Source organism: Chiloscyllium punctatum, chromosome 40 (genome assembly GCF_047496795.1).
Source record: "Chiloscyllium punctatum isolate Juve2018m chromosome 40, sChiPun1.3, whole genome shotgun sequence".
Taxonomy (NCBI): domain Eukaryota; kingdom Metazoa; phylum Chordata; class Chondrichthyes; order Orectolobiformes; family Hemiscylliidae; genus Chiloscyllium; species Chiloscyllium punctatum.
Window position 1 is genome coordinate 68,681,290 of NC_092778.1, and position 25,491 is coordinate 68,706,780.

At 41.6% G+C, this 25,491-nt stretch overlaps 1 protein-coding gene across 1 annotated transcript in view; it reads right to left on the reverse strand.

Moving 5' to 3' along the window:
- Positions 1 to 2,494: 2,494 nt before the first annotated feature.
- Positions 2,495 to 25,491, reverse strand: part of gde1 (glycerophosphodiester phosphodiesterase 1) — a 37,603-nt gene continuing 14,606 nt past the window's right edge. The window contains exons 4-6 of the mRNA XM_072560204.1: positions 16,562 to 16,654; positions 16,165 to 16,373; positions 2,495 to 3,022 (exon numbers count right to left, since the gene is read on the reverse strand). Of these exons, the coding sequence (XP_072416305.1) occupies positions 2,875 to 3,022; positions 16,165 to 16,373; positions 16,562 to 16,654 (450 nt within the window). The 3' untranslated portion in view covers positions 2,495 to 2,874. The remainder of the gene's footprint in view (positions 3,023 to 16,164; positions 16,374 to 16,561; positions 16,655 to 25,491) is intronic.

Genomic DNA, 25,491 nt, shown 5'->3' on the forward strand with positions numbered 1-25,491 from the left:
TGGTGCTAATACCTCTGGATACAAAGACTGCTCTGAAGTGGATTCGCTCCATAACAGTGGCAGAAATCATCAACACTCTTTTACTAAGTGCATAGATTTGTAGGAAATGGGCAACTCAGAAAATAATTGAATTAAGATTAACAGCAGTTTCTTGATTCATGCACACAATAGATGTGTTTTGTAATTTCCCAGCAACTTTCAAAACAGTTATTGGAGCATCATTCTCTTAACAGTTGGCCTCAGACATACTTCAGGACATTAGAGCGGTTTCATTATTACTCAGTTCTGTATTACATCTTATGAATCACTTGATAAAAGTCGATTGTGTTCATTTAGTACCTTTAACATAGTAAAACATCAGAAGGTGCTTCAGAACTCTAGTCAGTCAAAATTTGGCACAAAATAAAGAAACAGAGGATTAAAGAAGGTTGAAACAGGGTCTTAAGACAGATGTGGAAGCTTCAAGAAGAAAATCTAAAATGAATGTCTTCTGGTGATTGAAGCTGGATGTTGGTTAACGGAGGTGAAAACACAAAGACAATGGATGGATTGAGAGGTGGTGGCAAGGTGGAGCTGGTGTCAACAGTGCATGCCCATCCCAGCATCAAATCGGAAATAGACACTTGGGGCAGCTTATGAAAACTAGAAGGTCAAATACTGATCCTGGCAATGGGACATAACCTGGCTAGAAAAGGGCAGAACCATTCATTAAACAGAAGTCAGTCATTACAGGAGGGTGGTGTAGGCAGTTGCGTCAAAGCCTGCAAATAGTCCATACAGGATGGGGAAGGGTAGCAGCAAGGGTTTAATGGTGGAATGATATTGGCATTTTTTTTTAAAAGAAAGAGGTCAGTGCTTGATACAGGAACATATCAAGTAGCATGGAAAACAAGATGGCTATCAGCTAAAGACAAGTATAGTTGAGAGGGCAGGATGCAGTTTTCATACAGAGCTCTGAACTAGTTTGAGCAGAAATAGAACAGAAACAAGTCAAAGAGTAGGTTCAGAACTGGAACAAAGGGGAACCTTAGTTTCCTAGTTTTGGAGAAAGGGGTAATGCAGTAAAGCTGATGGAGAGAAAGTGAATCTTAGTGGCAAAATAAAATGCATGACTGCCTTGCACTTGATGGTACAGACAAGAGAAGAAGGAAATGAAAAGTCAGGTATGGTTTACGGAGGCAGTTAATGACACAGAAAATAACTGAATTAACTTTACTTTATGGTGTGAAAAATATGGTGCAAACAGCAGCTTTGGTACAAAAGGACCTGACAAATATTGGTGTGGCCCAGCTAAATCTGGCAACAAATGGTAGAGTTGTACAACAAGTATAAGATCAACTCTGTCCTTGAGAATCAAACATGGTTGCAAAGTGAAGGTTTTACTGCTGACAAGCACATCAAACATTGAGTGCATCAAGTAATTGAGTAGATCAATGGCCACAGGTATGTCAGAAATGGAGGGCCAAAATTTACATGTGGGTGCTTGAAAGTGCATTTGTAAATGACTTTGGAGCTAAAGAGAGAATAGATCAATTGTAGTAAATTGAGATGTGGAGATGCTGGTGTTGGGCTGGGATGGACAAAGTCAGAAGTCACACAACACCAAGCTTTCAGCATGTAGTTCCTTCATCAGATGAAGGGGCTACATTCCAAGAGCTTATGATTTTAAATAAACCTGTTGGACTATATACCTGGTGTTGTGTGACTTCTGATAGAGTAAGTTAACAATGAACTACAAAGGTTGATCCAGAGTGCAGAGTAGGTGAGAATTGTCTTCGTAGTGCATACCAAGGAATCGAGTAGATTAACAGAGAGATAAATGCAGTGAACGATAATGAAGAGCATGGGAAAAGTGGCAGCAAAAGTGAAACCATAACAGGAAAGAACAGTAGCAACAGATTTAGTCCAGATCAGCACACAGTGAAATGTTTCTGTAAACCAGCATTACGTACTCAGAAGCAGATTAGACATTGGAACGAAAAGGTTGCTATGTAGGGTAAAAGAACCAGAATTCACTCAAGGAGAAGCAGGATGTTTGCAGAGGATCCAGGTCAAAGTAAAGCTGAGAAAGTAGAAGCTGGTAGAACATAGAACAATACAGCACAGAACAGGCCCTTCGGCCCACAATGTTGTGCCGAACATTTGTCCTAGCTTAAGCACCCATCCATGTACCTATCCAATTGCCGCTTAAAGGTCACCAATGATTCTGACTCTGCCACTCCCACAGGCAGCGCATTCCATGCCCCCACCACTCTCTGGGTAAAGAACCTACCCCTGACATCCCCCCTATACCTTCCACCCTTCACCTTAAATTTATGTCCCCTTGTAACACTCTGGTGTGCAGGGACAGGTGCTGGGTTAGAAAGTATTCCCTTACAGTATGTGAGTGACAGAGCACAGTCAGAGTATAGCAGCAGCATCATAATGTAGAGAATAATCCTGGAGTCTGGGAAGTCAAATGTAAGCCAATGATGAGCAGAGTGAAAACAAAGAATGACTTCAACTTGTGTGCATTTATTTTACACATACTTAACATTTACAGCATCTGAACATGTTTTTATCCATAAATAAACAAGACAGTACCTTCAGAAACTAGGAAGGAATACTGCCTTCCCTAGCAAATCTTGACAGGTACATCACTTTAGCATTTTGCTCCACCTATTTGATGCTAACATTATGCTGCTCTTTTAATTATAATTATTTACATTATTAATGGAGTTTACCAAATCAAAACCAATTTTCCTTCCTGAATATCAAAATACAAAAAAAAAATTCAAAGAGATTGGTACACCTTGTTTAATACAGGACACCATTCATACATTTAGTTCAGTAGCACTACATATGTGAGTTTATACAGAAATCTCAGGAGATAAGTTAGGAAGCAGGTGAACATTTTTCAATAAGGCTGTCAGTAATGTAAATACAATGGAGAATTTTTTCATAGTATCGCTTCTCATCTGAATAATTTACAGTCCAGGCAACCACTTCAACCCCTCTTTCAGCCCAGAACCGAATGTAGTCCCTACAGAAATCGAAAATTGGAGAGTTATTTAAATAGATACCACTTTTTAAAAACAGCAAATGTATTTATTTCATTTTCCCTAAACATTTTTCCAGGGTCTTCCTCCTCGCCACAGTTGTAGATATTTCATAATCAATCTATTCAGAGATGTTATCATGTGCCTCAAGGCTTGAACCCAGGTCTCCTGGTCCAGATGTAGAGACACTACCATTGTGCCAAAAGACCCTTCTCTACAGTTCTCTACTGTGTTGGCTGGAACTGAGTTTAAAACTAAGAGTTCTCCCTTTAAAGGCATAGATAGAGAATCTTTTCTGAGGGTAGTGTATGGAACTCCCTTCCCTAAAAAAAAATGCTGCATCATTAAATTTATTCCAGGATAAGTTTGCCAGATTTTTGATAGACAAGGGAATCATGCATTATAGAGTATGGACAGGAGAATGATTCTGAGACCATAACCAGCCATGATCATATTTAATGGCACAACTGGCTCAAAAAAGACAAGACTGGAGGGTAGTGAATGTTGTGCCACTATTGAAGAAGGACTGCAAAGAAAAGCCCAGGACTTATAGACCAGTCAGCTTAACCTCTATGGTAGGTAAGTTACTTGAGGAGATTCTGAGGGTCAAGATATACATGCATTAGAAAATACAGAGCTTGATTAGTCAGCATGGCTTTGTGAGAGAAAGATCATGCCTCACAAATTTGTTACAGTTCTTTGATGAAGTGATCAGGAAGGTTGACAAGGGCAGGGCAGTAGACATAGTCTATATTGATTTTTGTAAGGCCTTTGATAAGGTTCCACGTGGTAGGCCGCTGTAGAAGGTAAGACCGCATGGAATCCAGGGTGAGCTGGCAAATTGGATACACAATTAACTTGATGGTAGGAAGCAGTGGGTAATAGTGAAAGGATGTTTGTTGAACTGGAGGCCGGTAATCAGATAAGTTAATTGTTGTTTTAAGTCTGTCCAAGAGAAAGGCTGCAGTAGTGAGTAGAGTGGATTCTTTCTTGATTATGTGTTTTTGGAGATAAGTCTCTTGATTAAACTTAAAATATAAGCCATAGCTATTAATTTAACCTGGGGCAGTGTTTGTAGAGGAATAAGACGGTGTTATTTTCTCTGTGTGTAGATTGTGAAGGAGCAAAAATGGCCTTTGCAGTGATATGTACTTCTTGTCAGATGTGGGAGTTTAAAGAGAGTTTAAGGGTTACTGCGGATTATATCTGCCATAAATGATGTTGGATGCGAATCTTATCAGATCGAGTGGAACGGCTGGAGAGACAGATAGAAGCGATGAGGAATTTGCAACAGCAACAGTATGTGATGGTCAGCAGTTATAGGAAGGGGGGAAAGTCTCAGATACAGTCACATAACTCCAGGCAGGGTGAGAGGTTGGCGGCAAGTGCAGGAGTCTTTTGTGGATATACCCATTTCAAACAGGTATGCTGTTTTGGAAAATGTAGGGGGTGATGGATTCTCTGGGGAACATAGCACGAACAGCTAAGTTTCTGGTATTGAGACTGGCTCTAATGCAACGAAGGATATGCCGGCTTCCAAGAGATCAATTGTGTTTGGAGATTCTGTAATCAGAGGTACAGACAGACATTTCTGTGGCCAGCAGAGAAAAAGCAGAATGGTGTGTTGTTTCCCTGGTGCCAGGATCAAGGATGTCTCAGAGAGGGTGCAGAATGTTCTCAAGGGGGAGAGGGGCCAGTAGGAGGTCATTGTCCACATTGGAACCAATGATATAAGAAGGGAAAAGGTTGAGATTCTGAAGGGAGATTACAGAGAGTTAGGCAGAAATTTAAAAAGGAGGTCCTCAAGGGTAGTAATATCTGGATTACTCCCAGTGCTACGAGCTAGTGAGGGCAGGAATAGGAGGGGATAGAGCAGATGAATGCATGGCTGAGGAGCTGGTGTATGGGAGAAGGATTCACATATTTGGAGCATTGGAATCTCTTTTGGGGTAGAAGTGACCTGTACAAGAAGGACGGACTGCACCTAAATTGGAAGGGGACTAATATACTGGCAGGGAAATTTGCTAGGACTGCTTGGGAGGATTTAAACTAGTAAGGTGGGGGGAGGTGGGACCCAGGGAGATAGTGAGGAAAGAGCTTGATCTGAGACGGGTACAGCTGAGAACAGAAGTGAATCAAACAGTCAGGGCAGGCAGGGACAAGGTAGGACTAATAAATTAAACTGCATTTATTTCAATGTAAGGGGCCTAACAGGGAAGGCAGATGAACTCAGGGCATGGTTAGGACAATGGGACTGGGATTTCATAGCAATTACAGAAACATGGCTCAGGGATGGGCAGGACTGGCAGCTTAATGTTCCAGGATACAAATGCTACAGGAAGGATAGAAAGGGAGGCAAGAGAGGAGGGGGAGTGGCATTTTTGATCAGGGATAGCATTACAGCTGTGCTGAGGGAGGATATTCCTGGAAATACATCCAGGGAAGTTGTTTGGGTGGAACTGAGAAATAAGAAAGGGATGATCACCTTATTGTGGTTGTATTATAGGCCCCCCCAATAGTCAGAGGGAAATTGAGAAACAAACTTGTAAGGAGATCTCAGCTATCTGTAAGAATAATAGGGTAGTTATGGTAGGGGATTTTAACTTTCCAAACATCGACTGGGACTGACGTAGTGTTAAAGGTTTAGATGGAGAGGAATTTCTTAAGTGTGTTCAAGAAAGTTTTCTGATTGAGTATGTGGATGTACCTACTAGAGAAGGTACAAAACTTGACCTACTCTTAGGAAATAAGGCAGGATAGGTGACTGAGGTGTCAGTGGGGGAGCACTTTGGGGCCAGCGACCATAATTCTATTTGTTTTAAAATAGTGATGGAAATGGATAGACCAGATCTAAAAGTTGAAGTTCTAAATTGAAGAAAGGCCAATTTTGACGGTATTAGGCAAGAACTTTCGAAAGCTGATTGGAGGCAGATGTTCGCAGATAAAGGGACGGCTGGAAAATGAAGCCTTCAGAAATGAGATAACAAGAATCCAGAGAAAGTATATTCCTGTCAGGGTGAAAGGCTGGTAGGTACAGGGAATGCTGGATGACTAAAGAAATTGAGGGCTTGGTTAAGAAAAAGAAGGAAGCATATGTCCGGAACAGACAGGATAGATCGAGTGAATCCTTAGAAGAGTATAAAGGAAGTAGGAGTATACTTAACAGGGAAATCAGGAGGGCAAAACGGGGACATGAGATAGCTTTGGCAAATAGAATTAAGGAGAATCCAAAGGGTTTTTACAAATACATTAAGGACAAAAGGGTAATGAGGGAGAGAATAGGGCCCCTCAATGAGCAGCAAGGCGGTCTTTGTGTAGAGCCACAGAAAATGGGGGAGATACTAAATGAATATTTTGCATCGGTATTTACCGTGGAAAACAATATGGAAGATATAGACAGTAGGGAAATAGATTTGAGTTGAAAAATGTGGTGGAAAAACACAGCAGGCCAGGCAGCATCCGAGGAGCAGGAGAATCGACGTTTCGGGCATAAGCCCTTCTTCAGGATTCCTGAAGCAGGACTTATGCCCGAAACGTCGATTCGCCTGCTCCTCGGATGCTGCCTGGCCTGGTGTGTTTTTCCAGCCACATTTTTCAACTCTGGTACTCCAGCATCTGCAGTCCTCACATTCTCCTAGTAGGGAAATAGATGGTGACATCTTGCAAAATGTCCAGATTACAGAGGAGGAAGTGCTGGATGTCTTGAAAAGGTTAAAGGTGGATAAATCCCCAGGACTTGATCAGGTGTACCAGAGAACTTTGTGGAAGCTAAAGAAGTGATTGCTGGGCCTCTTGCTGAGATATTTGTATCATCGATAGTCACAGGTGGTGCCGGACAACTAGAGGTTGGCAAACGTGGTGCCATTGTTTAAAGAAGGGTGGTAAAGACAAGCCAGGGAACTATAGACCGGTGAGCCCTCGGTGGTGGGCAAGTTGTTGGAGGGAATCCTGAGGGACATGTCCCAGAAAATTGATTGAGATTTTTGAAGAAATAACAAAGATGACTGATGAGGGCAGAGCAGAAGATGTGATCTATATGGACTTCAGGAAGGCGAACGACAAGGTTCCCCATGGGAGACTGATTAGAAAGCTTAGATCTCATGGAATACAGGGAGAACTAGGAACTGGCTCAAAGGTAGAAGACAGAGGGTGGTGGTGGAGGGTTGTTTTTCAGACTGGAGGCCTGTGACCAGTGGAGTGCCACAAGGATCGGTGCTGGGCCCTCTACTTTTTGTCATTTACATAAATGATTTGGATGTGAGCATAAGAGGTACAGTTAGGAAGTTTGCAGATGACACCAAAATTGGAGGTATAGTGGACAGTGAAGAGGGTTACCTCAGATTACAACAGGATCTGGACCAGATGGGCCAATAGGCTGAGAAGTGGCAGATGGAGTTTAATTCAGATAAATGTGAGGTGGTGCATTTTAGGAAAGAAAATCTTAGCAGGAATTATACACTTAATGGTAAGGTCCTAGGGACTGTTGCTGAACAAAGAGATCTTGGAGTACAGGTTCATAGCTCCTTGAAAGTAGAGTCGCAGGTAGATAGGATAGTGAAGGCGGCATTTGGTATGCTTCTCTTTATTGGTCAGAGTATTGAGTACAGGAGTTGGGAGGTCATGTTGCGGCTGTACAGGACATTGGTCAGGCCACTTTTGGAATATTGCATGCAATTCTGGTCTCCTTCCTATCGGAAAGATGTTGTGAAACTTGAAAGGGTTCAGAAAAGATTTACAAGGATGTTGCCAGGGTTGGAGGATGCGAGCTACAGGGAAAGGCTGAACAGGCTGGGGCTGTTTTCCCTGGAGCTTTGGAAGCTGAGGGGTGACCTTATAGAGGTTTTCAAAATTATGACGGGCATAGATAGGATAAATAGACACAGTCTTTTCCCTGGAGTCGGGGAGTCCATAACTAGAGGACATCGGTTTAGGGTGAGAGGGGAAAGATATAAAAGAGACCTAAGGGACAACTTTTTCATGTAGAGAGTGGTACGTGTATGGAATGAGCTGCCAGAGAATGTGGTGGAGGGTGGTACAATTGCAACATTTAAGAGGCATTTGGATAGGTGTATGAATAGGAAGGGTTTGGAGGGATATGGGCCGGGTGCTGGCAGGTGGGACTAGATTGGGTTGGGATATCTGGTCACCATGGACAGGTTGGACTGAAGGGTCTGTTTCCATGCTGTACATCTCTATGACTCGAACTAGTGGAGTGCCTCAGGGGTCGGTGCTGGACCCATTGCAGTTTGTTATCTATATCAATGATTTGGATGAGAATGTACAAGACATGATTAATAAGTTTGTTGAGGACACTAAAATAAGCGTTCTTGAAGACAGTGAGGAAGGTTATCAGAAATTGTAGCAGGACCTTGATCAGCTGGGGAAGTGGGCCAAAAAATGGCAAATGGAGTTTAATATACATGTGTGAGGCGTTGCATTTTGGAAAATCAAATCAAGGTAGGAGTTTCATGGTGAATGGTAGGACCTTAAGGGGTGTAGTGAGACAGAGGGATCTTGGAGGTCAAGTTCACAATTCTCTGAAAGTGAAGTCACAGGTAGACAGGGCAGTGAAGGCTGCTTTTGGTACACTGGCCTTCATCAGTCAGGGCACAGAATATAGAAGATGGGAAGTTATGTTACAGTTGTATAGGACGTTGGTGAGGACGCACTTGGAGTATTGTGTTCCGCTTTGGTCACCTTGTTTTGGAAGGATATTATTAAACTGGAAAAAGTACAGAAAGAACGTAGAAGGATGTTGTCTAGATTCAAAGGTCCGAGTTACAGGGAGAGGTTGGACGGGCAAGGATTTTTTTTCCTTTAGATCTTAGGAGACTGAGGGGGGAGGGGGGGGGGGGCTGAGAGAGGTATATAAGATCAGAGGCATACATAAAGTGAATGCTCAGTCTTTTTCCTAGGGTTGGGGAGACAAGGACTACAGGGCATCAGTTTAAGGTTAGAGGGGAAAGAATAAAAGGGAACCTGAGGGGCAACATTTTTACGCAGAGGGTGGTACACATATGGAATGAGCTGCAAGCGGAAGTGGTTGAGATGGATACATTAACAACATTTAAAAGGCATTTGGACAAATACGCGGATAGGAAAGGTTTAGGTGGTTATGGACCAAATGGGGTTAGTGTGGATGGACATTTTGGACCAAAGGGCCTGTCTCTGTGTTGTAGGACTCTGACCATACTTGCTCCTAGGTTCAATGTACTTGCAGCCACATTTTTTGGAAGCACTTTGGGAAGTTTTGTTCCCTTAAAAGTGCTAAAATTCATAAGTATATCTTGTAGTACTGGCAAGATAGCAGATGCATTCTACACCATTTTTTAATGTCACTACCACACAAGTGCAGACAATATGTGAAACATTGTGGATGGGGAGTGAGTGGGTAGAACGTGGCAGGGCGTTCATTTCCTTTGGCATCAAAGAAATTTGACCAGTGGTGAAACACAATCAAATCATAAAACAAGTGTCAAACTGCTCCGCAACTATGAAAGAGAAAGTGTGGAAGTATTTGAATTGATTAATGCTTCTCACATAATTTAGTAAGTTGGCCTCAAAATGATATACACTGAATGATCAAGGAACTTTTGACAAAGTATATACTTAAGTCAGCAAAAGGTTTCAAATTTGTTTGCATACAGTTCAACAAAGATAGACGTCAGACTCACGCAAATTTGTTCTGCAGTACGAGAAAATCATTGTTAATCTACATTCTAACTCAATTTACCCACATGAATACTCTCAATGAACATAATCGATCAATCTCAATTTTGAAATTTTCAATAAATCCCTAGCTCAGCAGCCTGTTTTTAAGGATGGACAAGGTGTTTGCTGATAGCATCACCGAATACCAGAGCATTGTTCCTTTGCCCTGGACTTCCCTCGAATGAATTTCTTGATTCCCAGGTAATCTATTGAAGAAATGCGAGCTTTTTTTCATGCAACTCATCTTTACATTTAACCTTTGGGTTTGAGATCATTCTGGTGATTTTTTGAGCAAATCCCTCTTTTCTCAGCTGCCACATGAATATTAATTCATTAAATTAACTGAAAAGATTAAAAATGCTAATTTTAACTTGGTTTTGATAATTCATAAGCAAAGTTTAAAACACGAAGCTGCATTAGAACATTATTTCAACAAACCACCACACAGTGCAGCGGAAAATCACCTATACAGTGTATTCAAAAAGAACGGGTACCCAACGAACACAGTCCGCCAATTTCTCAGCAACAAACCCCAATATGCAGACAAGACACGTCCAGAAACCCTAGCCACTATCCCCTACATCAAAGATATCTTGGAAATGACTGCCAGACTACTCAGACCTCTTGGCATCATGGTAGTTAGCCCAAAGACGCACCAACACATTAAAACAGCAGCTAATGAACTTGAAAGACCCTATGAAGACAACAAGCAAAACTAGCATCATTTACACAATACTTTGCAAGAACTGTAACAAGCACTACATTGGACAAACAGGCAGAAAACTAGCCACCAGGATACATGAACATCACCTACCCACAAAAAGACATGACCCACTCTCACTATATCTTTACATACAGATGAGGAAGGACACCACTTCAACTGGGACAACACATCCATCCTAGGATGAGCCAAACAGAGACACATGCGAGAATTCCTAGAAGCATGGCGCTCCAATCGGAACTCTATTAACAAACATATTGACTTGGATCCCATTTACCACCCCCTAAGAAAAAGAACAGGAAATGACATCACCACCCCAAGTAAACCTAAACACAAATGAAAAGCGGGCCATATCACCAGTGCTTCATCCGGAGGCTCACTGATGAGGTTACCTAATATGGTGACGAAACATCTGAAAATGAATCTTCCAGCTCAGCGAGCAAACCTACATCCAGAACCTCAACCTGAGCTACAATTCTTTTCAAAACTCGATAACGCACATGAGTCTGTTTCTTGCAGATTAAGCCCAAGTGTAACATTTTGCTGCCACAGGGCCAGATAGGTGAACGTGCTAATATGAACTAGTATCCCACTAAAGCTAAAGCTAACCTAATCTTAAAAAATAAATATTTTAATACTGATCTCATGAAGTCTCTCTGTTGACTATCCATTGTCCCTAGCTTACCTGAATGAACAGAGATTCAAGAATCTTTTTAAAACATTAATTTTAAAACCAAATTTACCATAATATGCAAAGAAATTATGTGCATAATTTGAATTGAAACTTCAGCTTGGTGAGGGGGGAATGACATCACAACCTATGAAATAATATTTTAATTTTAATAAGCCAAGGCACTTAAAAATAATCAGCTTTCAGAAGTCAAGAATAACCACAGAGGTCAGGAGAATTTAAAGAAACAAATTTAAGAGGTGGTGTTACTAGTTGGTTCCAAGCACATTTCAGAGTCCAACAGTCCAAAGTCTATGTGGCTAGTTGAGTCCACCGGTCCGATCCTTCCAGCATGCAATTCAAAACCTCAGGTGCTGTTTCTGTGTAAACGGCAATTCATCCAAGACAGGTGAAGAAAGCTTCATACGAAGCCTTTAAAAATCAACATTCGATTTAACTGTCAACAGAAAGCTGTTGAAATTGTAAGCAAGTGGTAGACTTTTGACAAGTCTATACATCTCTTAAATGTCTCAAGAGATTTTATGGCTGTTTAAGGAACAGCAGGCAGAGAGATCCAAAGAAGGAAGCAAACAATACAAAGTGGATAGAAAACAGGAGGCCAAACTTGAAACATTCCTGGATAAAATGCAGAGTAAAGAAGAAAACTTGAGTGTCCATTAGAGAAAAACGTCAGAAAGCTGTATAAAGAAAATGTCGAGATATAGGTAAATAAGAGGCATTGGAACTGTGTGTTACCATTGTCTCATCCCTGTAACTACAAAGCAGTGCATGGAAAGTGTTCAATGACCTGATGAGCTCAGTCAAGGTATCAGAGCACAATTACTTCTCTTTCTTGGGCAATATTATTAAGTCTCTGACAAGTCATTATTTAAATCCTCTGCAGCATTCCACGAGTTGTGGGGTTATTTGGCTTTGTTTCTTCCATTGTGTGTTGCATTTATTCTAATAAGAATAACTTGCAATGAGCTTTAATAGACATTCCCCCCACTTTAACAGAATGGCACCACCAGATCTGTTATACTGGATGTCCAATGCTACATGAGACCAAACCCTCAAATGTTGTCATTTATGTAATCATCTTTCAGGAGAAACTATAAATCACACCTGACAAGAACAACTGACCAGAGAGGGCATGGACAACACAGGAGATCTCATCTTCTATAAGCCTCAGGCCATTGAAGATGGGACAGTAAATCAGAGTTAGGACATTGGTGAAATAGTGTAAACTGAAGATTAACCTACACAATCAACATTACATCACGGACAGCCAGCAACTTCTCAACTGCTTACTTAATACATCAGGAGATGAGGTCCCTTTTCTTCAGTATACTCTCATTCTCACACAGCAAACAGGCACAAGACAATAACAAACAACAGGTGACATTAGTGGGAACAAACTACTCCTTTGTAGATGACAATGAACCAGATACTGACAACGAAGACTGAAATCCAAAGCAGTTGAATCCACAGTTGAATCCAAAGTACAAGATCACATCCCATCTTTCCCTTCCAAAATCTCCTCGGATCACTTCCTCCCTCACTATCTTACATCATCTCATTTTTCAGCTATGAAAAGTAAATCATCTAATTGAGTACTGAGTAACTGACCAAATAGATGGCAGCCACGGGACTGGATAAGGATTTTCAGGCTACACTTTCCCTTCGGTCAGAGGAATCCTTGCCCCAAACAACAACAATGTCCAAACCAATGTTTAAGGATCCCTCAGCATTATATCCAATGTGAATACACCAGCAAAAGCTAATTGGAGTGCACCACCCAGATCTAACCTGCACAAAACTCTCCCTCACTAAATGTCAAGTGTTAGGCCTAACCATTCAGAACACTACAACGAATGACATCTTCACATGGGTCAGGACAAAAGCTTGTAGCTTTGATTGAAAGATATAAGGGACAATTATGTCAATTTTTCATATTGGATGCACCAACATCTTCAAAAGCTTTGAATGCCAGGCAACTAATTTTTTCCCTTTTTCTCTTCAATGATGGAAACATCACCAATGCTGATCACATTTGCTCTACCAAGTGTCTGATTAATTTTTCCTACCAAGAACTACTAAACCAAGAAAGCCTGCACATCTCATACAGTCAGCTCGCTATCAGACTGCAAGCTAGTCCTGAATAGATATATCCACTACTGTGCAGGTAATTTCCATTATGAAACTAATAAAACAGCTTTACCTGGAAGATCAGGCTGTAGAGTCTTTAGTCTCTCTAGTCAGAATTTAGTTGCACAGAGAAGCAGAAGATACTAAACTTCTGCAGCTTCAACGGTGAAATCATGCTGGTATAACCAGCATTCAGGAGCAAGATGAAATGTTATTCTTCATTTTAGATGAGATGCACTGCTAAGGTACACATAAGGATATTCTGCTAAGTGCACAAACCTACACTTTTCAATTGTTAAACGACCATCCAGAGCAAAATAAACACGGTGTCATTGGACTCATTAACTTGAAGTTGACACAGTTGTTACATTGAAACAGAATCGACTGTGCAATATATTTAGTAATCCGATACACAAGTACAATAATTGACAACCCTGCTGGTAACTGATCACTGTTTCCTTGTTCTGGACAGATTGACCTGTTAACGGTACAGGGATTTTTTAATTAGAGTCATAGAGATGTACAGCATGGAAACAGACACTTCGGTCCAACCTGTCCATGCCGACCAGATATCCCAACCCAATCTAGTCCCACCTGCCAGCACCTGGTCCATATCCCACCTAAAGCCAAAAATCTAACGGATAGTGTCCAAGCTGCTGGTCTTCTTTACGGAGTTAAAAATCACAACACCAGGTTATAGTCCAACAGGTTTATTTGGAAGGACTAGCTTTCAGAGCGCTGCTCCTTCATCAGGTTACTAGTGGGATCTGTTGCTATAAATTCTGTGTCAAATGATCCTGCCCCACTGGTTGCCTGATGAAAGAGCAGTGCTCTAGAAGTTAGTACTTGCAAACAAACCTGTTGGACTATAACATGGTGTGTGATTTTTAACTTTGTCCACCTCAGTCCAACACTGGCACCTTCACATCATGGCTTCTTTACTGAGACCACTACCAAGTATAGGTGTTTGCACTAAAGTGCAAAAAGCAGATCACTCAAGTGTCTGAATTAGTATTTTTCATGCAGTCCAAAGCCACAACAGTGGGCCAAATGGCCTTGATATTTACATTCATTTGTAGAAATTGGTCACCATTTATTGCTGATCTCTAATTAACTTGAGGGCAGTTCAGAGTCAAACACATTGCTGTTAGTCTGCAATCACATGTAGGCCAGATTGAGTAAGACAGACTTCACTCCCCAAAGGTCATTAGAGAACCTGAATCAGCAGTGGTTACAAGATCAGCATTAGGCCAGCTTTATAATTCCAGTTTTTGAATACTAAATTAAATGTCACCATCCTCCATGATGAGATTTAAACCCATTAGCTTTAGTCTGGGCTCTGGAATACTGACCCAGTGACATTCTTACTAAGCCATCTCCCTTTAAGGTGACAGATGAAATTCCACAGCCTGCTGCTGCCTGGACTGGAGGGTCTGAACTACAAGGAAACAGTGGGTGGCTGGGAGTGCTTTCTTTAGAGAATCAACGGTTGAGGTGGACCTGATGGGGGCGTGTAAGATTATGAGGGGCACAGCTTGGCTGAGCAGGAAGGCACTTTTTCCAATTAGGGGAAGGGTCATTAACCAGAAGGCATAGATTTAAACTCGGTGGTAGAAGGCAGAGAGTGGAATTAAGGATAATGTTCCCACCCAAAAGGAGGTGGTGGGAATCTAAAATTCACTTCCTGAAATGGTGGTTGAGTCAGAAAATCTTGAAGGATTTAACTAGTATTCAGAATTCACTTGCATTGCCATAGCCTCCTGAGCTAAGGATGAAGAGCTGGAAAATGGGATGAGTGCAATCAGATATTAGTTGACCAGAGCAGACATGATTGGTAGAATGGCTTTATCCTGTGCTGTCTGGGAGTCTGAATGATAGGCAAGACTTAGTTGACAGAAGGGAGCTGCAGTGGGGAAACAAACAGCTGAGGTCACTGTGTATGCATGGACTGTAATTGTAAAATACAAAAGTAAGATTTTGCTGCAGATTTTCCCTATCATCGAACAGTTAAAAAATGAACATCACAGCAACAGCATCACAGGAGAGAACTTTCATGCAGAATACTCAAAACAACATTTGCCTCCCTCTTTTTGAAGGTACTTATGCACCTCAATGCAACAGACTAAATGTTTTCATCGAGATAATAAGAAATCAGGTATATGGAAGCAAAATTTACCCCTCTCCACTAGAAAGTTGGGGATGGTTACCCACTTCCAATTTGAAAAACAAGTTAGTAAGACAACGACCCTGTTCTCCAGAGGCAAGCCCTACCTTAAGTAGGCTGCTATCAGTTTTACACCAATATTATTTCTAAACTCAAAGTCTACCTTGAGAATCCGATAGGTAAAGGGAAGGAAGATGAAACAGATCCCCAGGTTAGGTGCCTTTACTGGAATGATTTCAGGCCAGTAGGAACACGAGTTACCTGTGGTAAACCAACACGACTCGGCTTCCTGTCCAAAAATCATCCCCAGACTCTCTTTCTGGCCCAAAGTGCCAGGATCAGGTTTTCACAAGATAAGTAGCACAGCCAGAGTAAAGCTCCTCTCACTCTGCTCCAATGACCCTTCTTCCCAACTTCAGAAGAGACTTCTTTCCCACCTCTTCAAATTTTCTGTCACCTACTTAGCTGCTCCTAAAACCAAATAACCAGTTTAACATTTATATTTTCTGAATTAAGACTGGTTTGATGTTTTAAGAATCAAGTTAGAACCTTCGCCCAACTTTTTGCATAGTGGGTTGCACAGCATAATTAAAGAGACTTTAATTCCATTATAACTGAACTTGATTTCAGAATCTCTGGAGACAATGAATGGCACTCATACTCAATGAACCAAAGAATTTTTAAGAACCAGAGTAAGGTTTGTAATACTTACATTGATATGAAATTTTTCTGCATTAAAAATGCAGAAATACCAAAGAATTTCCATAAAAAAGCATGAAGGGACCAGTCCAATATGATATCCAGCAACATGTACCAGTATTGCCTATAGTCGTGAAATTTTGGTTTACCATTCCCAAAGAAACTTAGCCTCCAAGGTCGATGCGTGAGAGCAGTTGCTACATTCTTGTCAACTTGTTTCATCTTCAGTGGTACAAGAATGAAATAAATATGAAATTAAACATTTTGTTTTATCTCAGATATAAAATCTACAAAAAAAAACAATTCTGTTCCAATATATTACATAAAATTTTCCTTAATACTATACAACTTCCAAACAGAATTACAGAACAAAAACCATGCACCCTTGATGTAGTTTAAAGCTTTTATACCTTGAAAATGACCAGTGGATCAAAGGAACACACAATGCTTTTGGTGTACAGTTCAGGATATTCCTGATACATCTTTTTCAGAGCTGCAGAGGCCTGAAAAACAAACAGGTTAAAATATAAAATGCATGCCATATATAGTTTTTACCCAAAGCTTATACATAACTAAGACAACACTCGTGATAAATGGCGTAATTAATGTCTGTGGCATCAAGGCAGCATGTGACCGAGTATAACACCAAGAAACCCTTGCAACACTTAAATCAATGGGAATCAGGGGAGAAACTCTCCACTGGTTGCAGTCATACCTGGCACATTGGAAGATGGTCTTGGTTGCTGGAGGTCAGTCATCTCAGCTCCAGACATCTCTGCAAGTCCGACAGGGTAGTATTCTAGGCCCAACCATTCTCAGATGTTTCATCAATGACCTTTCCTCCATCGTAAATTCAGAAGTGGGGATGTAGAGAACCATTCACAACTCCTCAGATACTGAAGCAGTCCATGTTCAAATGCAGCAAGACCTGGACAATATCCAGGTTTAGGCTGAGAAGTGACAAGTAACATTTGCACTACACAACGACCATCTCCAGTAAGAGATAATCGTACCATCAACCCTTAACATTCAGTGGTGTTGACATCACTGAAAGTCCCATTTCCAACATCCTGGGGGATTATCATTGACTAGAAACTGAACTGAATCAACTACATAAATGTAGTGCCTACAAGAGCAGGTTGAAGGCTAGGAATCCTGCAAATAACTCACCTGACTCCTTAAAGCCTGTCCACCACCTACAAGGTATAAGTCAGGAGTGTGATGGAATACTCCCCACTTGCCTGGTTTGGTGGAGCTGTACCCATCTCAAAGGCAGACACCATCCAGGGCAAAGCAGTCCACTTGATTGGCACCACATCCAAAAACATCCATTCCCTCTACCACCCAAAGCATCTTGCAATCCCTATGACTACTACCATCCAAGAGGACATCGGCAGTAGATACATTGGATAAACCATGACCTGCAAGCTCCCCGCCAAGCCACAAAAAAATCCTGACTTAGAAGTATATCGGCATACCTTCACTGTTGCTGGGTCAGAAATCCTGGAATTTCTTCCCTAACAGCATTGTGGGTCTACTTACTGCATATGGACTGCAGCAGTTCAAAACACAGTTCACCACCACACATTCTCAAAGGCAACTAGGGACAGCCAATAAATGTTGGTCTAGCTAGCAATCCCCACATCCCACAAGTGAATCAAAAAAAAATGTAGCCACTTATATGTGTTATTAATGTCTGTGAGGTCATTCCACCATTTTTGTGCCTGATCGTGAATGCCCACAAGCTGCAACTGTAGGACATAACTTGATCAGGACTGATGACAGAACAAAATATTTCAGAACATCTGAAAAATAGGACTTCCTGTATCCATTTGAAGCTTTCTTCCCCGTCTTCAGTGCTTAAGCCAAATCCTTATATCGCCTTTAACACAGAAAATGTCCCAAGGTGCTTTGGAGATGAGAGCTATAAGAATAGGTAAGGGGTTGAATGTCGAACCCTAGAGGGAGAGATTAGGACGGGTGTCAGAAAGTTTGGTTGTAAGGATGAACTGAGAAAAAAAAATTGAACTTTCATTAATACAGCACTTTTCACATTTTTTGCATCTCAGAACATTCCTTAGAACTTCATAGTCACAGTTAATTACATGAAGAAAAGCTACAAATGGTGAAGATTGAAAGAGATGCAGGGGCTTATGTAGACAGATCACAATCAAGTACAAATAAAACCACAGAAAAAGCTGTTTCACAGTTTTAAAATGTTAGAGTGCAAACAGTGGTAAATATATTCATAACTATTCCCAAGCCCAGTTTAGACCACACCGGGAATACCATGGGCAGTTTAGGTGCAGATTCATCAAAACATTACCAAGGCTCCCAGTGTTAGTTTATGAGAAGAGATCACATCAACTATACTTGCATTTCCAGCAATATGAAAAATTAACGGATGATCAGAATTTTCAAAGGAACATAGTGGATAGAGAGAGTAACCTTTTCCAAAAGACCCATAGGATACTAGAGTATAATTAGGCCATTTGATCCACTTGAGTCTGCTCCCCCATTTGATATGTTTCTCAACCCCATTTGCCTGCCTTTTTCCTGTAAGCCTTGATCCCCTTACTAATCAAGAACCAATCAAGAGTCTATCTTAAATACACTCAATAATTTATCCTCCACAGCCTCTATTTCAATGAGCTCCACACATTCACCACCCTCTGGCTGAAAATTCCTTCTCATCTCAATTTTAAAAGGTCATCCCTTCACTCAGAGGCTGAAGCTCTCCTACGAGTGGATTTTCAATTATAAGTGCTTAAAATGAAGGAAAGTCGCTAGCTTAATTACATTCTCTTAAAGGGAGTAACTAGCTTAATCTATAGAGACATCATGACAGGAGACCTCAGCCACATGGTGTGTCCTCCTCTTGCACAATGTGGGAAATATGAGATGCCTCCAGTGTGCAATAAGTGTGTCGAACTGCAGCTACTTATTGTTTAATTGGAGCTGGAGTTGTAAGTGGACTTACTGCAATGCTGAGAATGTCATGGATAACATGTTCAGCAAGGTACAGAAACGGAATGGGCAACCATCAGACAACCATGAAGGCAGCACGGTGGCACAGTGGTTAGCGCTGCTGCCTCACAGCACCAGAGACCTGGGTTCAATTCCTGCCTCAGGCGACTGACTGTGTGGAGTTTGCACATTCTCCCGTGTCTGCGTGGGTTTCCTCCGGGTGCTCCGGTTTCCTCCCACAGTCCAAAGATGTGCAGGTCAGGTGAATTAGCCATGCTAAATTGCCTGTGGTGTTAAGTAAGGGGTAGATTGTAGGAGTATGGGTGGGTTGCGCTTCGGCGGGGTGGTGTGGACTTGTTGGGCCGAAGGGCCTGTTTCCACACTGTAAGTAATCTAATCTAATCTAAAACATCAACAGCTCAGGAAGTGCCAGAGTCACCTGTGGTCATTCGCCTATCAGACAGATACCACTTTTGATACTTTTGTAGGAGGGATGATCTCTCAGGGCAAAGCAGCGTCAGTTAGGTCATGGCACCATGGTGGTTCTGCTGCACAGAAACAGGAGGGGGAGAAATGAGCAGCATGTCAAAGTGATAAGGTATTCAATACTAAGGGGTACAGTCAAGTACTTTTGTAGACACAATAGTATAATCCACAATAGTATAATCCACAATAGTATGTTGCCTCCCTGGTATCAGGTCAGGGATGTCACGGAGCATACAGTCATAGTCATAGAGGCAGAGAGACGTACAGCAGTTTCAGAACATTCTACAAAGTGGTCCTGGCATACATAAGATACCAACAGCATGGGTAAACAAAGTGGTGAGGAACTGAAAGCAAATATAGGAGACCTCAATATATGCAGGACCTCAAATATAGTAATGTCAGGATTTCTCTCACTGTCACATGCTAATGAGAACAGAAATAAAAGGTAAGATTAGATGAATGATAGATCAGAAATGATGTAGCAGAGAATGGTTTAGATTCTTGAGGCACTGGGACCATTTCTGGGAAGGTGGGTCCTGTACAGCCTCATGGGCAGAGCTGAGACAAATACCCTCACGGGTACTTCCATTGGTGAGGCTTTATTGGATAGCTGGGGTTGGGAACCCAAGTGCATGCTTAGTTGGGTCAGATTCAGATCAGAAAACAGGAGGTAGAACATTAGTTAGTGATGTAGTTATCAACTTTGAAAGTCAAAAGAAACGACGATTAAAAAGTGTCTAAAGGAAATTGACAGAGTTGAGCAGCCTATATTTCAATGCAAGGGTAATTACAAACAACGCAGATGAATTAAGTGCACAGACAGACGCTTAGTCGCACCAAATCATTGCTAAAATGGAAACTAGGCTAAAGGAGGGGAACAACTGGCAGCTCTTTATAGAACATATCCCTGGACATTGAATTTTCAAGTAGGGTAGAGTGGATGACAAAGAAAAAGGGGGTATTGCAGTATTGGTTAAGACCATAAGACATAGGAGTGGAAGTAAGGCCATTCGGCCCATCGAGTCCACTCCACCATTCAATCATGGCTGCTGGGCACTTCAACTCCACTTACCCGCGTTCTCCCCGTAGCCCTTAATTCCCCAAGACAACAAGAATCTATCAATCTCTGCCTTGAAGACATTTAGCGTCCCGGCCTCCACTGCACTCTGCGGCAATGAATTCCACAGGCCCACCACTCTCTGGCTGAAGAAATGTCTCTGCATTTCTGTTCTGAATTTACCCACTCTAATTCTAAGGCTGTGTCCACGGGTCCTAGTCTCCTCACCTAACGGAAACAATTTCCTAGCATCCACCCTTTCCAAGCCATGTATTATCTTGTACGTCTCTATTAAGTCTCCCCTTAATCTTCTAAACTCCAATGAATACAATCCCAAGATCCTCAGCCGTTCCTCATATGTTAGGCCTACCATTCCAGGGATCATCTGTGTGAATCTCCGCTGGACATGTTCCAGTGCCAGTATGTCCTTCTTGAGATGTGGGGACCAAAACTGGACACAGTACTCCAAATGGGGCCTAACCAGAGCTTTATAAAGTCTCAGTAGCACAATGATGCTTTTATATTCCAACCCTCTTGAGATAAGTGACAACATCGCATTCGCTTTCTTAATCACAGACCCAACCTGCATGTTGACCTTTAGAGAATCCTCGACTAGCACTCCTAGATCCCTTTGTACTTTGGCTTTACGAATTTTCTCACCATTTAGAAAGTAGTCTGTGCTTTTATTCTTTTTGCCAAAGTGCAAGACCTCGCATTTGTTCACGTTGAATTCCATCAGCCATTTCCTGGACCATTCTCCCAAACTGTCTAGACCCTTCTGCAGCCTCCCCACTTCCTCAGCACTACCTGCCTGTCCACCTATCTTCGTATCATCGGCAAACTTCGCTAGAATGCCCCCAGTCCCTTCATCCAGATCATTAATATATAATGCGAACAGCTGTGGCCCCAACACTGAACCCTGCGGGACACTTCTCGTCACCGGCTGCCATTCTGAAAAAGAACCTTTTATCCCAACTCTCTGCCTTCTGTCAGACAGCTAATCCTCAATCCATCCCAGTAGCTCACCTCGAACACCATGGGCCCTTACCTTGCTCAGCAGCCTCCCATGTGGCACCTTATCTAAGGCCTTTTGGAAGTCTAGATAGACCACATCCACTGAGTTTCCCTGGTCTAACCTGCTTGTCACCTCTTCAAAGAATACCAACAGGTTTGCCAGGCATGACCTCCCCTTAGTAAATCCATGTTGACTTGTTCTAAGCAGACTCTGCTCTTCTAAGAATTTAGAAACCTCATCCTTAATGATGGATTCTAGAATTTTACCAACAACCAAAGTTAGGCTAATTGGCCTATAATTTTCCATCTTTTGTCTTGATAAATTAAAGGATCAATTACTGTTGTGAGAAAGGATGATATACTAGATGGATTAACAGTTAGGAGTGTGTTACTGGAAAAGCACAGCAGGTCAGGCAGCATCAGAGGAGCAGGAAAATAGAGGTTTTGCACTGGAGCCCTTCATTGGGGGTGACTATTCCTGATGAAGGGCTCCGGCCCAAAACGTTGATTTTCCTGCTCCTCGGATGCACCACACTCTCAACTCTGATCTCCAGCATCTGCAGACCTCACTGTCTCCTAGGTGGGTTAGGAAATGAGGCTTGATGGGTTAAGTTTAGGAATATAAAAGCAGTCACACTACTATATGTATAGTATAGACCTCCAAAATAGTGAGGAGGAGATAGAAAAACACATGTAGACGAATTTCTGCCTGTCGGAATGAGGGGGCAATAATAGTTGGCGACTTTAATATCTCAATATCTACTGGATTTCAAACACTAAGGGGCATGGAGGGTGAAAAATCCATGTAGAGTGTCCAGGAAAACAGTAGATGACGTGCCAAAAAAGAACGTCAAAAGTTACACAATACCAAGTTATAGTCCAACAGGTTTATTTGAAATCACAGACTTTCAGAGCACTGTTCCTTCAGCAGGTGAAGTAGAGAAAAACAAAGGCATGGAATTTATAGGCGGAGATTCGATGCTTGTGTGCTTCTCTCCAATTCACCTGACAAAGGAGCAGTGCTCTGAAAGCTTGTGATTTCAAATAAAACTGTTGGACTATAACTTGATGTCGTGAGACTGCTTTTTCTACCCCAGTCCAACACCGGTGCCTCCACATCATGCTCAAAGAGAGGACACATAATTCTGGATTTAGTTTTGGGAAAGGAAGATAGTTAAGTGGGTGACCATGTCAGGATCAGTGACCATAATTTGGGTTAGATTTAATATTATTATGGTAAAGGGCAGAGATAAATCAGGAGGAAAATGTTTTAAATTGGGGAAAGACAAATTTTACAAAACTAAGAAGTGATTTGGCTGAGGTGAACTGACAGAACAGCTGAAGGATAACTCAGTATTAAACCAGTGGGAGGCACGAAAATGTTAGACCTTTAGAGCACAAAACAGACATGCCCCCTCCAAAAATAAGAATGGTACTGCCAAATTTCCAAAGGATGACTAGAAAAATACAGGGGAAGATTAAACAGAAAAAGCAAGTTTAATAGTCACAAAATGTCAACACTGCAGATAGTCTGAAGGAGTACAGAAAGTACAGGGATCAAGTGAAAAATAAGACACAAAGAAATCAAAGAGAGGTTGTGGAAAAAAAATTAGCAAGCAAGATAAAGGAAAACCCAATGATGTTTTACCAATATATAAACAGCAAAAGGACAGTTAAGGAAAAACAAAGATGAAGGTAATTTGTAGGAAGGTGCAGAGGATATGGGAAGAATTTTAAATGAATTTTTTAATCTTTGTATTCACAAAAGAAAGGGTTGATACGGATATCTCAATATGTGCATATGCACCTAAAAGGAGCAGTGTGAAATATTGGACAAAATGATCATGAGAGAAGGAGTGTTAGAGCAGCTGAAATTCTTGAAAGTGGATAAGTCGACAGGGCCAGATGAACTGATCTGCAGAACGTTAAAGGATGTTAGGGTGTAAACAGCAGATGCTCTAAGGATTATTTTCTAATCTTCACTAGAACCGTTGAGATGCGAGAGAACTAGAGGAATGCAAACATGCTTTCAGTGTTTAAAAACAATACGAAGGAAATGCCAAATAATTATAAGCCAGTTAGTCTGACTTGGGTGGTGGGCAAATTGTTAGAATCAATCCTGAGAGACTGGATAAACTATCACTTCGAAAGGCATGGACTAGTCAGGGATAGTCAACATTTCTTTTTTAAAGGAAAGTCATGTCTTACAGATTTGATTCAATACTTTGAGGAGGTAACAAAGAGGATCAATGAGGATAGTGCCGTAGATGTTATCTACATGGATTTTAGTAAGACATTTGACAAGGTGCCACATGGCAGAATGATCAACAAAGTAAAAGCCCCTGAGATACAGGGTAATGTGTCAAATTGCCCTTGCGACTGTAAAGCTGTTTCCACAGGGCTCATTGGTAGGACCTCTGCTGTTTGGGTTGTACATCAATGACTTGGACTTGAATATGGAGGGTACAATTGGCAAACTTGCAGATAACACAATAATTAGCTGTATAGTGAATAATCATTCCTCATTCCTAATGAATGGCTTTTTCCCAAAACATTGACTTTTCTTGCTTCTCAGATGCTGCCTGACCTGCTGTGCTTTTCCAGCACCACTCGAATCTTGACTCTGATCTCCAGCATCTCAGAACCCATTTCTGCCTGTACAGTGAATAATGTAGAGGGTAGCCGTAAACTCCAAAAAAAATGATATAGATGGACTTGGTGGAGTAGGCAGGCAAGTGATAGATGGAGTTTGACTCAGCTGAATGTGGGGTAATGCATTTGGGAGGTCAAAAAGTAAAAGAGAATATACAAAAAAAAACCGGAAATATACTCAGAGGGGTAGATAAAGGGAGAGATCTCAGCATGCAAGTACTAGGTCACTAAAGCTAGCAGTATAGGTAGGTAAGGTTTTAAAGAAAGCATACAGAATGCCTCTTTCATTGGCAGAAGCATAAAATACAAAAGTAGGGATATAATGATGAAACTGTACAAGACGCTGGTGAGATCACAACAAGAATATAGTGTACTGTTCTTGACACCACATAACAGGAAGAAGATAACTGCTCCAGATAGAGTCAGAGAAGATTGACCTAAATTTTGGCAGGGTTGGAGAATTGTATCTATGAGGAGAGATTGGAGAGGTGGGGATGTTTTCCTTGGAACAGAGAAGGCGGAGGGTGACATGATTGAGGTTTACATAATTAGGAAGTGTAGAAATAGATTATTGACAGGCAGAACCTATCTATAAGAGAGACAAGACTGTTCAAAAACTAGGGGCCATAGTTTCAAGCTAAATGGCAAAAGGATTAGAGGGGACATAATGAAAAGCGTTTTTACCGAGGGTGGTGGGTATCTGGAATTCGTTACCTGATTTGGTGGCGGAGGCAGAGACCAACATTAGTTTTAAAAGTACCTGGATCTGCACCTTAAGTGCTGTGAGCTTCAGGGTTATAGGCTGTGAGCAGGAAGACGGGATTAGAAAAGGCACCAGGCTGCCTTTGGGTCAGAGTGAACAAGATGGCCCGAATGGGCCTCTATGTGCTGTACCATTTGTATGGCACCATGGAATCATCATCTTCATACCCACTCCAACCAGCATTGTGTACATTTCAATTGGTCTGATCTCCGCCTTTCCCTCGACCCCATACACGGCCCACCTTCTAACTTCCATCAGGTACAGAACCAGAGTCCTCAACTGCTCCCTATATGATATGCCCTTCACCCCGGGATCATTCTTGTAAACCTCTTATGGAACCCCTCCAAGGCCAACACAACCTTCCTTAGATATGGGGCTCAAAACTGCTCATAATGTTCCCA